The sequence below is a fragment of the Puma concolor genome, chromosome A1 (genome assembly GCF_028749965.1).
Source record: "Puma concolor isolate L17-30 chromosome A1, mPumCon1.1.hap2, whole genome shotgun sequence".
Classification (NCBI taxonomy): domain Eukaryota; kingdom Metazoa; phylum Chordata; class Mammalia; order Carnivora; family Felidae; genus Puma; species Puma concolor.
Window position 1 is genome coordinate 117306016 of NC_141667.1, and position 15999 is coordinate 117322014.

General features: G+C 37.8%; 1 protein-coding gene across 1 annotated transcript; it reads right to left on the minus strand.

Annotated features, from left to right (window-relative positions):
- Positions 1 to 1868: 1868 nt before the first annotated feature.
- On the minus strand, positions 1869 to 15074 carry LOC147584387 (serine protease inhibitor Kazal-type 6-like). Its single transcript, XM_086719198.1, has 4 exons — positions 14962 to 15074; positions 11654 to 11676; positions 3205 to 3320; positions 1869 to 2087 (listed from the first exon to the last, which is right to left on the minus strand). The coding sequence occupies exons 1-4, from the start codon at positions 15017 to 15019 to the stop codon at positions 2042 to 2044; spliced, it is 243 nt and encodes an 80-aa protein (XP_086575324.1). The 5' UTR covers positions 15020 to 15074; the 3' UTR covers positions 1869 to 2041.
- Positions 15075 to 15999: the final 925 nt, after the last annotated feature.

Genomic DNA, 15999 nt, shown 5'->3' on the forward strand with positions numbered 1-15999 from the left:
CGTACAGCAATATTAAAATAAATTTTTAGTGAACCCCTTTAAACCCACTGGCTAGATTTTACCATTACTATTTTCCTTTGCTAGTTTTGTTGGATATCTGTCCATTAATCCATCTTTGACACAATTCAAAATGAATTGCAGGGATCGGTACCCTTCCCTCTGAACAACTTCACTATGCATATCAGTTAGGACTACACGACTTGTTAAAAAAAAAAAATAGTACACTACATGCTTACATTCTTTTCTTTTGATGTAAGCTTTGCAAACTATGATATGGATAAATTTAAGTGTGGTTTCACTGTCAAACCTCAGTTTGAAAAGCGTATACATCTCTGAACCCAAACTCCTGTGTTTTGACCATTAATTATTTTATATGTGACTTGCTTCTTCTTTCTAAGAAATACCAGATTTCTGGCTTTCTGTGGTTTATTTTTTATTTGCTTCCCTTTCATCCCCAAAGAATAGCTCATAACTATACAAGAGATAGTAATTTAATTATTTACTCAGTTATGGCACCTGAAATAAACCTTGAAGTAAATGGTAATCTTAAGATATAAGTAAAGGATGTGTTTGAGGAAGAAAGGGTAGACAGAGTGGCACAAGGTGGTCCAAGAGGCATTCCAGGTCAGACAGAATAGTGTGGTGGAAATACACATTTTGTGTGGACAGCTGACAGGAATCTGGCCTGAGGGGAGGGGACTGCTCCAACAGGGAGAGAGGAGAAGTGGACCACATTGGGAGGGATACGTTTAAAGATGTACAATGACTCAGTTTCCCAACTACACATAGTGTCTTCATGCCTCCGTTAGAAATAATACATTACTTCAGGGAGTAAGAACTAAAAAGGAGAAAAGAACTGAATTTCCCCAAGAAGCAGGGCACTTAGAATACAGATAAAAAAAGGACAGAGAAAAAAACTCATGTGATGAGAATTTTCAAAAATGTTAAAGGAACAGAAGGTAGAAAAAAACTGTAAATACTGAGAAAAAGAGCAAAAATATCCTGGGCAGTGAAGAAGTATAATGCTGAAATTGAAAACAGAACATAATAGCAAAATCTACTGATTTTTGACCTCTTGTTACACATCAGAGATCATTTAACTGCTTACATGCTTCATTTTCTTAATCTTCATGATAAATTTAGGACATAGATACTAGTGTCTCCATTTTACAGGTGAATACATCATAAATCGAAGAAATCAAATGACTTGTTCAAAAACAAATAGCTTATGTGAGAGTCATGACTCACATTCTGGTCTGTGTGACTCAATGGTCCACCCTCTTATTACCCTAATTATATATTATATGATCATTTTTCTCCAGCAAAAGGAATAGTCTGTAAGCACGGAAGAGCACAAATACCACACTTGAAGAAGTAGAAGGTGTCTATCTTCCCTAGCATAACTTAATCCACTCCCAGGCTCTTTATCTAAATATTAGATGCATTCCCCCAGTTTGGTTAGGTCCTATTAAATTGTATAAATAAAGGGTAACATCTATCTGCATAAGTCCACCACTCCATAAAGATGAGAAAGCTGGGGTCTAGAGAAGCTGAACGTTTTATTTTTATATAAAATATTTTTCCTGAAATTAGGAAGAAATGATATTATGTATTCTACAGCTTAAATAATAGATACTGTAAAATAACTGTAAGCCTAATGTAGTATCACATTGTTAAAAATACTTTACCATCCACATGGCAACTGTAAGAATAAGAGAGGGGAAGAGATTTTCCCAAGATCCCACAGTGACTGCTTGGTTGATTTAGATCCAAAAAAACCAGGTCTTTTTATCCAAGTTTATGCCAGTCAATAAGCCATGTAATTATATCTGTATGTCTTCTTGATCTCAGAGTAAAAACACAAGAAATGCTTCTACAGAATTTACTTTATTGACAAGCAAATCCAGGGAAATAGATATGTATTGAGCTACCCAAGAGCCAGGCAGAGTAGGTGTGTCTTATAAATTTAAAGGATCCATTAGAGAAAAACGGAAGTGAGAAAAGCAGCAGCTGGAAGTCAGCACAGACACTGCACAAAACTTCAGCATTTTCCTTGATGCTTTAGGTTGATCTTCCCACCACTTTTCCTACAAAAGAGAAAGATGAATGCATGGTCAGTGCAGTATCATCAGTATTCCTCACAAAGGTTGGAAAAAGGTTTGCTTTCCATAGTTCATGTAGTCATGTGATTCTACATTTCTCCACATTTACGACAAGGCAGAGGTCAATTAAATGTACTCAGAGATGACATCTGGACAAATTACAGACAGCATGAAATGTAAACAAATTTCAGAGTTTTGCCCAGGCTTAGACCTTTTGGTTTCAAGTGTTCATTGTCTCAGAGTAAGTATGTACACAGCCGGAAAAGGCAAAAGTGACAGGAGAGATAATGGCAAAGATTCTAGTGTCATAGTTCTGATAGAAGCTGTAAGGAGTTGAACTAAGTGTTCAGGAATTTGGCATTTTATAGCAGATCATATATTCAGTTCTTCTCAGTAGTAGGCATCCATTAAATCAAATCTCATCTTACCCTACTGCTTTTCTTCTGGGAAAAGTTTGGTGTTAGTCAGATATGTTACATAAGCAAGAAGCACATATTTGTTATGTGTTGATTCACTATTTATTAATTTCACTCTGTATGCTTGGTTTTCTTATTATTAATAGGGAGTTATATAATACCCGTGCTTAGGAATTTTACAGCAAAGTTGAGGGTAATTAAGACATTCACAGAAGAAACTCTAATACAAGGAAATGAAGACAGTGGTGAGGAAGTGAGATAACTTTTATCTGGCTTAAACAAAGGTTATAATTCCCTTGGTTATAGAGTAATCAATCAGACTAAAAGATTGACTGATTGATTGGTTGGATAAATTTTTATTAATTATAAACTGATCTACTGGGAAGGTCACAGTTTATTAGCTAAAATCTACAGCATCTGTTCTGTTCCTTATAAATGTGGAAATTCAATAAATATTGGTCCTTGGTAGACTCTTCCTAGTATACTAACTGTAAAGTTTGAATAGTCTGAATAATAAAGGGTAATCTTTTACTCTATTCTTTCCTGAAAGGCTCTTTCCATTAAAATAAAAGAGAAGAATGGATGGAAATTGGTACCTTAGTAACATATAATTTGGTATAAAATGAAATGTCTGAAAATAATTTGGATAAAAGCTTCTCATGTTTCTGATTTTGATGAATACTTACACCACCGCCTTACAGAAGGCACATTGATTGCCGTATGTCTGGCCATCAGAACCACAGTGGGGATTAGATTCCCGTGTGCAATAGACCTTGGGATCCCGGAACTCACCGCAGTCAATCTACCAACATAAGCACAGTGACATTGACATTAATGCATTCTGTCTAAGGGACTGTCTCTTAGAACAGAAGCTTTGGGGGCGCCTGGGTGGCGCAGTCGGTTAAGCGTCCGACTTCAGCCAGGTCACGATCTCGCGGTCCGTGAGTTCGAGCCCTGCGTCAGGTTCTGGGCTGATGGCTCAGAGCCTGGAGCCTGTTTCCGATTCTGTGCCTCCCTCTCTCTCTGCCCCTCCCCCGTTCATGCTCTGTCTCTCTCTGTCCCAAAAATAAATAAACGTTGAAAAAAAAATTAAAAAAAAAAAAAAAGAACAGAAGCTTTGGGTAAACTTACACACACACACACACACACACACACACACACCCATGATATAAAGCTTCCTGAAATAGAAAATAGCTTTCCTTATCTGCTTAACTAGAATTTATTAAATGTAACTGAGACTTTCCCTTTGAGACACAGGAAACCCATTTCTGTAGTTATTATATTCAGGAGAAAGTTAATGGTGTACAGCAGATGCTTACTCATCATATAAGGAGTGAGGCAAATGCTATAGGTAGGACTTTTTGCTCCAACACTAAATTATTCTAAATGAGAGTCATTTTTGGGCTTTACATGCTGCTTGCTTTTTCTTTCCTTCCTTCTCCCCCTCTTTTCTTCCTTCCTCCTTCCCTCCCTTCTTTCCTCTCTTTTACTGTATTAATTTAACTCTAATAGCACTCCTGCATTGCTATAAAGATATGGATGCTATTGCAAGGAACTCCTTGTAAGCAAAGAGTTCCCAGATGTTATCTGATGGCTTGTTAGTTTTCTCCATGGCTGCTACATCCATTTATTATCTCTTGAAAATACCATTCTAATGTCTTTATTAGTAACTTCCTCTATCTCAGAGTCTATTTGTGGAATTTGAACTTTTGTGCCTTCTGTAAAAACACAGTAATGGCTATCTAAGTTGCTCTATTTAGAAGGATTCTGAGGTTGCATTCAGCCTTGATGAAAACATATGCTATGACTAATTAGTAAATCTTGTCATGAGTTCTATGGAAGGAATGGTGGTACCAATGCCACTAATATGTCTCCTTACTTATAGTGGTCTCTCAGAAGTAGCCTGGAGTTTTAAGATTCTTTTCAATTCAGTGTCAACTGAGTAAGTATTTGCTGTGCAAATGACATTTGACTCATTTTATTACAGGGTATGGGCAATATGTAATAGGTCAAACTGAGCTCTTCCAAATGTCAGCTGTGTGGAATGAAGTTACATTTATTTATTTATTTATTTATTTATTTATTTTTAAGTAGGCTTCACACCCAGCTCAGAACGCAACACTATGCTTGGACTCATGACCCTCAGATCAAGACCTCAGCTGAGATCAAGAGTCTGATGCTTAACTGACTGAGCCACCTGGGCGCCCCTGAAATGAAGTAACATCTAAACATGAACACAGGGACCATCCTTTACTCCATCTATCTTATGTTTATTAATGGATTCATAATATTTAAACTATTCTTATGTGGATTAGTTGAGTTGAGCCTCACAATAACCCTGAGATATGCATTGAATAATGCTATGTTAACCAGTTTATGGATATGAATAGTGATCCTCAGGAAAATTATGTGGCTTACCAATGCCACATAACCAGGAGGCACTGAAATCAGTGCTTGGACATATTCCTTCTCATTGCTGATCCAAATTGCCAACAATCTGCTATGGCTGATTTCCGACACATTCTCATTGAGAGAAAAAAAGAACACCTGTCGCTAGGCACCCTTGACCACACTTACAGTCAAGACATACAGACTTTATTGAAGTACCTTATGAACGGAATGTATGGGCAAGGTGAAATGAATCATTCGTTCAAGATATTATGTAAACAATTGTATATTGACAAACCTCTCTGAAGGTTTGCATGGAGAAATGCTCAGCAAAAGAATCACACAACTGAGTTTAAAAATATCACATATATCAGGTTTAAGGCATCTGAGACTATTAAATATAGATTTTTGTTGAAATTAGGCACTTGTACTGTTGATGTTGGGCAGTATGGTATTTATCAGAGATCTTAGGGCATTGTTGCATAGGAGATAGTTTCACCTTGAGTCCCACTTGCTCCCACAACTCTTAAAGAAAACGCTACCCTTTCTTAATACCTCCAGGAGAGTAATCTTTCTTGTAGGTTGCCAAATGGAAAAAAGGCTGGAAAATCTTTGGGGCATTATAAATCATAGGACACTTTCTTCTCAAAAGCTGTTTTGTATTTTACATTTAAGTCGTTGATGTACACATTTGCAACTGTGTGCTTGGGCCAAGAAAGAACTGTAAACCCCCGAATCATCATTAATATTTTCATTTATTCCACAAACAGCCAATGGGTAGCTAGTAATTTGGAGGACACAGTGCTGGGTGCTGATGATACAAAGAGGAATCAGTCACAAACACTCTCAGTAGCTCACCATCTCATTTGCATCAGGGAAGCAGAGACGACATAGATCATTATGGCACAGTGTGTGATAGATGCCCCCTTGGGCCAGGCACAGGCAGTATGGAAGCTGAGGACAGCACATCTCAGTCGGAGGTATGTGTGTCTCTACTGTCAGGTCAGTGAGGTAAAGAAAAAAGAAAGTCTCTTGCATGAGAGAGACGCCTCCTTAAGACACCTTTCCCTGGCAGTCGGCCCTCTGATCTTGCAATCCACCCTCTTTTGTCCTTTAGAAAGCAGATATGGAAGAGGCAGTTGGGGGGCAAATACGGAGAGGCAGTTGGGAAGACACCGTGAGAGTGTCTAGACCCCACCTCCTTCCCCAAGGCCACTTTCCCCTTCAACTGCCCCCTGAAATTACTAGGAAGAATAAAGGTTTCAACAATTAAAAGCAAATCAATCAAATGGCATATGAACACACTTCCTTAGAAAATAAACACACCTCACACTTTCAAATTGTAGTGGCTTCCAACCATCCCTGAACTGGAGCCAAAGGATCCCATTATAGGACTTGTTCTGCTGCTTGCCATTAACTAGTTGTGCCATCTTAGACAAAGTACTCGATATCTGTGCCTCAATTTTCTTAATTAAAAACTTAAAAAAAAATAACAGTTTCTACGCTTCACTGCCAGAGTTGCTATGAGAATCCAAGGTGGTCATGTAAAAGTTGTAGAGAGTCAGGATAGAATATTTGAAATAGCCCTGGGCTAGGAGTGTGGAAAATAAGCTTCTTCTTGCAAACCTGCCCTAACTCTGATGATAAATCCCTTGAAAACACTTTGTAAAGCTCCAGGTATTTGGAATATTGCTACTACAAACACTAACAATGTATAAACTGTATCACAATATACAATTTCTGGAGCCCATTATTTCTTATCCTATTTTAGTGAATTTTGGGATGTTTTTAAAATTGGTGTTGGATTTAACAAGCACCTCCATTTATTTCCTTAGTTCAGCTTCCGGAGACTGCTTCTAGGCACTTGGGTGACCCCTTGTGGTTCTTCAAAACACTGTGCCCTCTAAAATTTGGAATAAAACGACACTTTAGTACCTGAATATGTTTTTTTGCTAATAGTGACTACCAAATCCTTTAACTTGTCTGAAAAATGAGCTCATATAGTTACTAAATCAACTGAAGAGTCAGGATTTTTGGTATTTTAGTCCAGCATTTTAGTTCTACAAATAAAGCCAATAAAAATTTGCAAATACATACACACACACACACACACACACCCCAGAGTGTAGGACTTCTTAAGCAAAAAAGTATTATAATGAAAACAGTTGTTTAAAATCAGCACATACAGCAGGGATTTTGAAACTTGGCCAGAGTGTAGGACTTCTTAAGCAAAAAAGTACTATAATGAAAACAGTTGTTTAAAATCAGCACATACAGCAGGGATTTTGAAACTTGGAGGAATTAGAAACGGAGAGCAGAATTCACTGCATTGGCTCAGGAAAGAAATGTTGAGGATGGTGTATTTCTGACAATGAGGAATTAGTCTGAGATTTTGATGGAGACTAAAGGGAAAAAAGGTCTGGAACTCATCAGTATCATCTGGGAAAATACATGTTCTGAGAGAAAAAATCAAATACATAGAATTTTCTTGAAAATTCCCATAGTGAATACTTGGGAAGAAAACAGAAAAGACAATAAAGGGAATAGAAGAGAAATAGTTGGAGAGCCAGGGTACTGATGTAGTGTAGAAGTCAGGGGAGAGTTCCAAAAACATTTGGAGTGATCAATCATAGCACATAAAGAAATCATGAATAATGGCTATGTCCTGAAAGCAGCCCTTTTTTTTTTTTTTTTTTTAAAGAGCACTTTTGGTGTGTGGAAGGAGTGTGAAGACAGGGGAAGCAGAAGCCAAGTCAGGGAGGGGTATGATAAAGAAAGGAGCTGATATATATGCATAGCGAGTATTTTTCAGTAAAGGCGAGAATAGGTGAAATATATAGGGCAACTTTAGTCAATGATTTGATTCACACTTCATATTAAATTATGCCAAACTATAACTCTTTATCTCTCCCTCCAAATTAGTTCTACATTTCGTTGTTTGTTTGTTTTTTTTTTCACTTTTTACCATAGCACCATTCTTCAGATTCTTCAACCTACCTCAGGTTAAAACACTGCCACTTCTTTCCCTTTGCAAGTATCACCCTTCATGTATTTCTTTACCCTACGTCCTTCTTCACCAATTCCAAATTTATGACCTGTCACCACCCTCAACATTTCTTTCCTGAGCCAAGGTAGTGAATTATGCTCTCTGTTTCTAAGTCCTCCAAGTTCCCAAATCCCTGCTGCACGTGGAGACAAATTTGCTTATTTTAAATGACTGTTTTCATTATAGTACTTTTTTACTTAAGAAGCGAGGATAGTAAACGATAGCATGTATTTGTTTAGAAAATTATGCCGCTTGGGGCACCTGGGTGGCTCAGTCAGTTAAGCGTCCAACTCTTGATTTCGGCTCAGGTCACGATCTTGTGGTTCGTGAAATCGAGCCCGGAGTTGGGCTCTGCGCTGACGGCGTGGAGCCTGCTTGGGATTCTTTCTCTCTCCCTCTCTCTCTGCCCTCCTCCACCTCGTACTCTCTCAAAATAAATAAGCAAGTAAACATTAAAAAAAAGAAAACTATGCATTCACATGTACGGCACAATGGCTTTCTACTGCTGATCAGAGGTAGTGTGGAGCTACAGAAGCTCACTCAATGTGGAGTCTGGCATCCGAAGATGCTGACTGCACAGTTTTACTGCTGTTGGTAAACTTGAAGGAGATAGGTCTTCTTTCTAAAGCCTGAGTTCTCCTATCCGTAGTTATAGATGCCGGTTAACACTGCCAAGTTGTATTTAGTTATTCTCTCAGTATCTTAACTGTAAATTAATGCAAGCTAATTAGGAAAAATGAACTGTCCCAAACATATTTTAGCCATAGACCATTGTTTTACTAACTATACTAATATTTACCATGCCTTTATCTTAACATACTAACAGAAATAGGGGCACTTGGGTGACTCAGGTGGTAAAGCATCTGACTTTGGCTCATGTCATGATCTCACGGTCTGTGAGTTTGAGTCCTGTGTCAGGCTCTGTGCTGACAGCTCAGAGCCTGGAGCCTGCTTTGGATTCTGTGTCTCCTTCTCTCTCTGTCTCTCTCTCGCTTGTGCTCTGTTTCTCTCACTCTCAAAAATAAATAAACATTAAAAATAATTTTAAAAATACTACCAGAAATAAATATAGGTATCTTAAAATTATTGTAAAAAGGAAATGGTTGACGATTATTAGTTTTCAGCAGTTTGTTATGTTAATTTCAGTCTGGAATATTCTTTTAAACAGATCCTTAAGATTATGTTCCTAAATACACAGCTTGGTAGGGAAATAAGAAAAATAAAACAATGTAGGGAGTAGTTCTTTTTTTTTTTTTTCCAACTTTTTTTTTTTTTTATTTATTTTTGGGACAGAGAGAGACAGAGCATGAACAGGGGAGGGGAGAGAGGGAGACACAGAATCAGAAACAGGCTCCAGGCTCTGAGCCATCAGCCCAGAGCCCGACGCGGGGCTCGAACTCACGGACCAGGAGATCGTGACCTGGCTGAAGTCAGACGCTTAACCGACTGCGCCACCCAGGCGTCCCTGTAGGGAGTAGTTCTAAAAGAAAAATCTATTCCATTAAAAAAACTATTCTTATTTTGAGATTATGTCATTCAAGCACTTTGGTATGATACAATAATTTCTTTAATGAAGGCTGGTGAGGGCAAATAGTTTTACTTTTAATTATTATTATTACTATATTATTTTTATGTTACTTAATGTTCCTACTTGGCAAATTAAAGAGCTGACAGCATATTAGTCATTTACATTTATGGGGAAAATTTTACAAGACTCTTAATTCCAAAAGTCCAGGAACATGCTTTTTGTTTAGTTTGAACACTCTCTTTGAAAGAATGTGAAACTTTTACAAGTCAATAATTTCAGCTGCTCACTCTAACTTCCCATCAGGTGCTCCATCATGGAGAGCTTTCCTGGCATCAGAAGAATGACTTTGATGTCAGAGAAAATCTTTCTCCCTTTGTACTGGCTGGATCAACTTGAGTAGGCATGCTCCTAAAGACAGTTTGAACTTCTGTCTTTTGATGGGACTGTCACCATCCTTCCAGCCACGCAGAAGAAAAACAGTAGCCTTCATAGGATTCAGATACCTAAGGCAGAAGAGGCTTTAGAGATCATTGAATCCATATTTTCATTTTAGGGATGTGGAAACAGAGACAATGAGAAGGCAAGAGACATCCCAAGAGACAGCCTGTAAGTATTCGAACAAGGACTGGTCTATGTTGTCTCTAGTGTATTTGAATGTTTGAAAGTCACTGCTTCCCAGCATCAGATAATTACCTAGAATGTAGATTCAAAACTCCCCAGCTGTGTGATTATTATTCAGTAAGTCTGGCATGGTGTCTAGGGATTGGCATACTGAGGAAGCATCCCCTGTGATCCTCAGGGAAGTAGACTCTAAGACTTGGGTCCATCTAAAGGAATAGAATTAGTAAATTGCAGATTTTAAATGAGCCCTAGAAAACACGAAAAGTCCCATCTGGAATTCCAAGCTGAAAGAAGAGAAGCAACTTGTGTGTTAAGGAGAAAGCTGGGATTAAATTCCATATATTTTAAAAGTATGTATAATAGCCTTATCACATATCACTACCTAATGGGATATGAAATGTTTGTCTTGATCTGATGTCCTTTCTCGTTTGTTGGTTTTGACATTTAACATAGACTGTGCTACCATATATATTTAAACATAAGAATAAATCAAATTTAGAATGTATGATTATATATAGCAATACAAACACATGTGCACATGCACTAGGACACAAGTGCATGTGTTTGTGCACACACACAAAGACACACACACACTGGCAGTTAATTGTAAGGCATCATCGATTGTAAGGCATTCATCAATTTCTGAGATGCTAAAATTTGAAATAAAAAAAAGTTTTGTGCAAGTGGTAGGTATACTAGGGTTGGAAAATATTTTTCAGCTCCTTTGCTAACTCCAATCATTTGGCAGTGGTATCTGGAAACTTTGGACGCCAAGAGTTCTTGAGCACAACAAGGATAAACAAGAACCAAGGCCAAAAGTCACGTAAAAATGTTCAGTATAGACACAGGGACAGGATTGGCAGAGCGAATACTGATGATTTGTGTTGTCTTTTGGTAGAACAAGAGAACTGGAAAAAAGTTGGTGGATTAATCAGCCAAATCTTGAAGATAACTCGTGTCTATTCCTATTTTTAACCAAAATTGTATTTCAGTTTGAGTGAATCAGTGTGTGTATCCTCAGTGCAAAACATTAAACAAGCTGCCTCCACCGGCTGCCTTGCTTCCAAACAGAAAGTAGCAGCCTCTGTCCTAATAACTCCTTGATAAACTGGTAACGATTAATCGCTAGGTCATCCTTTTACCAAATGCTCCCACATAGTTTATTTAACTTAAATCTAACTCTATGAGGTGAATAATATTATCCCTTTTCTATAGTTGTGGAAATTACAGCTCAGAGAAGCTGAGTAACTTGCCCAAGATCACACAGTGAAATGAATGATAAAAATCAGTGCTATCACAGATTCATCCTGTTTTTATTTATACTCATTTCACTTTAACAAAATCTGAGAATGGGCATTTAGGCTCTTTTAAGCGGAACACAGTATATTCGTAGAGATGCTACAGCTGAAAAAGGATTTGCTTCTGATTTCTGCATTCGGTCTGCTTGTTCATTGTTTCTGCTCTTTCACCCGCAGGCAAACCTCTCTTTGGTTTGGGAATTCTAGCCAAACACCACCCAGGTCTGAATAAAAGATAAAAAATATGTACTGACCTTTCCTTCTTGACTGAAGACACCTGAAAAAAAAAAGCACAAAATCCAAACAAGGTAGTCTCTGAATGTGCAAAAAAGAGAGATTTGCAAAATGAGGACACGCCCAAGCCCAGCATGTTTCTTGTTCTTGGTTCTTGGTCATCTCAACAAATCATGGCATGGTAGTTTTATTTTTTATATGTGTTCACTTCTTAGGGAGCAGTAGAAAGTTTGAAAGAGATATAAGCACATGTACTATGATGGGGTAATATTTTCTGGAGGTTGGGATGAGGTGAGAGGAAATAATTTAAGGGTCTGGAAATTCATGTGATAGCCCTGGTCGAGTCACTCATTTACTCTGGAAATGACCTTGTCATCTCTGGCTTCACTGGGTTGGAAGCTGGGTTGGAAAATTTCCTCTAAATTTGACATTCTAGGATTCAAGTGCATGGAGTCCCTCCCCAAACCCTTTGTTACAGGCAGTTGGGGAAGGCACTACATTTGTTTGTTCTTTGAGCCCCACATTGCACTTCTGCCCTTTATACTCAACCAGCTTTCAAGACTTGGCCCAAATATAGACTCTTAAGGACAAACTCATTCTCTTCTCTATGACTCATTCTCCTGCTACATCTTTCTAAATTCCCGAAAGAGAAAAAAAGTCCATAAATACAGTCTTGCTTCTCTCTCTCCCTCCACCTTTAAGATTATGTGTGTGAATTTTAGGTTGTGGCTAATTCGCTCAGTGGTTTAAAATACTGATATAAAAGTCTTAGGTTCAGTTCTGGTAGAAGCTGCTGCTGATTTCTGGCCATTTCTGTGGAACTTCTATGTCAACAACACTTCTCCCATGTAAGCCCAAGTCCACTTTGATGACAGAAAGTGGATGAGTAAGTGTGATCCTTCTCTAGCTCTGGTCAGCACAAGGCTTTTAAATTTAAAAGGAAGTTAATGAACATCTGCTGTAGTGATTACCAACCTTACTGCAGTAAGCCGTGTGGTGGGTTACTAGATGGTAGCTCCAATTGTGGTGAGCAGAGAGAGCATAATGTATGCGACTTGTTGAATCACTATGTTCTACACCTGTAACTAAAGTAACACTGCGTGCCCACTATATTCAATAAAAAAAGAGGATTTCTCTACTAAAAAAAAAAATAAGTAAAGCACAATTTCAACAACAAAAACAAAACAACAACAAAGTATGAATTCTAAGGATAATCATTTGAAAACTCCATTGTATAAGATCACATGGGGCCTGGAAGCCTATATTTTTATGACCGGTTCAAATGATTTTTATGACAATACATTGTTATAATTTTTCATCATTTCTCCACTGTACAGATCTTTAATCAGAAGAGGAGAGATTTCACCAAATGTCTCCTAGGTAGGAAATGTCAAGGCAGAAGCAGAATTAATATTTACAATGTCTGAGTCCAATCCAGTATTCTTATTATTAAACTTTAATAATGGCAATATTAATAGGCATTCGTCGAACTCTCACAATGCCCCACTCACTATGTTAAGGACTTTGCATGCATTTTCTCATTTAAACCGCCATGTAGGGCAAGCCCTTTTACATTCCCATTTTATAGAAGGGGAAAATGACACACAGCAGTGTTATCACACAGCTGTAAAAAGGAAATGCCAAGACTGATCTTCATTTCCCTTGGCACATTAAGACTCTTAGGCCCAGTGCCTTCCCAAATACGGATAAGTCTGTGAGGGACTCAGTTTTGTGTTAGTGTTTGGTGTTGGACAATCAGATCCAATGAGAATATCCATTAGCTTTTGTAAACAGAAGCAATAAAAGGATATCAGTTAATTTCTGAAACTATCTTTGTAAGTAAATTTTAATGTAGTTATAGATCTATTTTTTATGTCACCTCAGCAGTTGACTGAACCACTCACTCAAGCTGTTTGGCTTACATAGTCAAACTCAATAGCATCACTGAAATCTTGTATCCAATTTTAAAAAAAATTTCTAAGTGTATTTATTTACAAAAATATGACCAGTTCCGGGGCGCCTGGGTGGCGCAGTCGGTTAAGCGTCCGACTTCAGCCAGGTCACGATCTTGCCGTCCGCGAGTTCGAGCCCCGCGTCAGGCTCTGGGCTGATGGCTCAGAGCCCGGAGCCTGTTTCCGATTCTGTGTCTCCCTCTCTCTCTGCCCCTCCCCCGTTCATGCTCTGTCTCTCTCTGTCGCAAAAATAAATAAACGTTGAAAAAAAAAATTAAAAAAAAAAAAAAAAAAAAAATATGACCAGTTCCCGGCAAACCATGACTTGTCCATCTGCTTAGTTTCAATGAAAAATTCTTGTTTTTTTACATGTTCAGCCATTTAAAATCTCTGATAGCAGCAAAATTCAACCACTTTTGTCACTGGAAAACGTTGTATCAGACATGGAAGTTCCCAGAACCCACACATTTCTAGTATTCTACAAAGGAGAGAAGATCTCAAAATGTTGTGCTATTTCTCCAGGTGACACAGGCCATTAGTGGCAGATTTGGGCCTAGGTGTTGGGTCTCGAGTCTCTAGCATGTGCTTTGTCCACTGTAACAGCAAAGAAGAGAATAATAAAGAAGGAAGTAAATAGGTACAGTGGCCCTGTTTGTGCACATGATCCTGTGATGAAAAATGCCAGATTGAACTGTAATGACCCTGTAAACAGTCTGAATTGATAGAATATATGACCATTGCTCATTAAAGTGACAAAAGATAGTCCCCTGCCTGAAGGATTAATTAACTACCAGCCTATATGTTTCTGCATTTTAGGATTCATTCACTTTTCTGGAGCATTCTCTGAGTGGCCTTTTTCCTTCTGGCTTCAATTTCAGTTATTTGCAGCCCAGTTATAAGAATAATAAGGACAGGAAATCTTCCTTTTGTCTCAGAAGCCAAACTAATAGTTAACAACGATTACTCATCCTCCAGACTAGTTCTGTGGAACAAATATCAACTGTAATGTCTAGAAGTCTTGGATTCAAATTCTAAATTCTACTTACTAGTTGCAAGTCCTTTGGCAATTTTCTTAAGTTCTTTGTGCCATGTTCTTCTTTTTATATATAGAATATAGATATAAATACCTTGCCATGTGTATTGGAGATAATGCATAAAAGCCCTTAGTACATGCCTGGAATATGGTATATGCTCAACACAAAAGTTATGTTTATCATTACGATCACCATTTTCATTATCACAATCATTATCATTATTACGATCTCAGAATTTTCTAAATATCAAAATCGTGAGAACTGTGAAATATGGTAGAGAAATACACTTATTTCCAGTTAAGTATAAATACTGGATTATAATTTTAAGAAAAAAAAACTCACCTGAGAAAATGCTGAAAAGAGCCAGAGACAGGAGCAGAAAGACACTCAATAATTTCATGGTGCCAGTTAGCTCACTCAGGTCAAGAGTGCTTTGTCCAGCTCAGGTTCTGTGTCAAGACACTTCCCAGAGCACTAAAACACACAATGAGACATATATATAGAGAGAGAGAGGCGATCAAGGGAGTTGGGATCTCCACCTTCTTTATAAATCACATTCTAAAACCACATGCAAATCTGTAAAGTTTAGGCATTTATTGGGACCTCTTACCAACTTAAAGAAAGGCTTCATGCTCTCCATCATGCTTAAAAATTAGAACAATTATGTGACTCGCACCTTGGGTCTTATTAATAATTGAGGATGTCATTTTCCACCTGTAGCCTACGTTTTCCTAACAACCAATATATCCTCCCTGCTCTTCCCTCTAAGGTTTTGCTGTATTAAAGGGATGATTCACTGGTGGAGCCCGCTTCATGCCTAGGTCTCTTTCAGACAGGTCCTGCATGTCTGTGGTCCAGATGAGTAACCACCAGGGAATGGAATCCTGGGTGTAACTTGAATTTTCAAAGTCCACATCATCCAAGGTGTACCCCAGAGAAATAGGTATCCTACACTGTCACCAGGACTACATCTGAAAAAGCACTTTCTGGGGAGGGATCAGCTTGTTAATTTTTAAAATAATTGCCGTTGTCAAATGCCAGTGAGTTTTAATTCTGAAGTCAAATGAAGAAGGGAGTCCATCAATGTATGTTTTTTATTTGCAAAAACTATGTTTAGAACCACTGGTGATGTATGGAAGTGTTGAATCACTATATTGTACACCTGAAACTAATAATTATACTGTATGTTAACTAACTGGAATTTAAACAAAAAACTTAAAATGTTTTTTAAGTTACCCAATCGAGGAATATTTGAAATACAGTATATTAAATATTTCCCTTTTCTCTGTAAAGTAAAAAAAGAATGGTCATACTAAAGCTTTTTGTTTTAACTCCTTGAAAATACACTGTCCATATACATAGACCCATCGATTATCATGG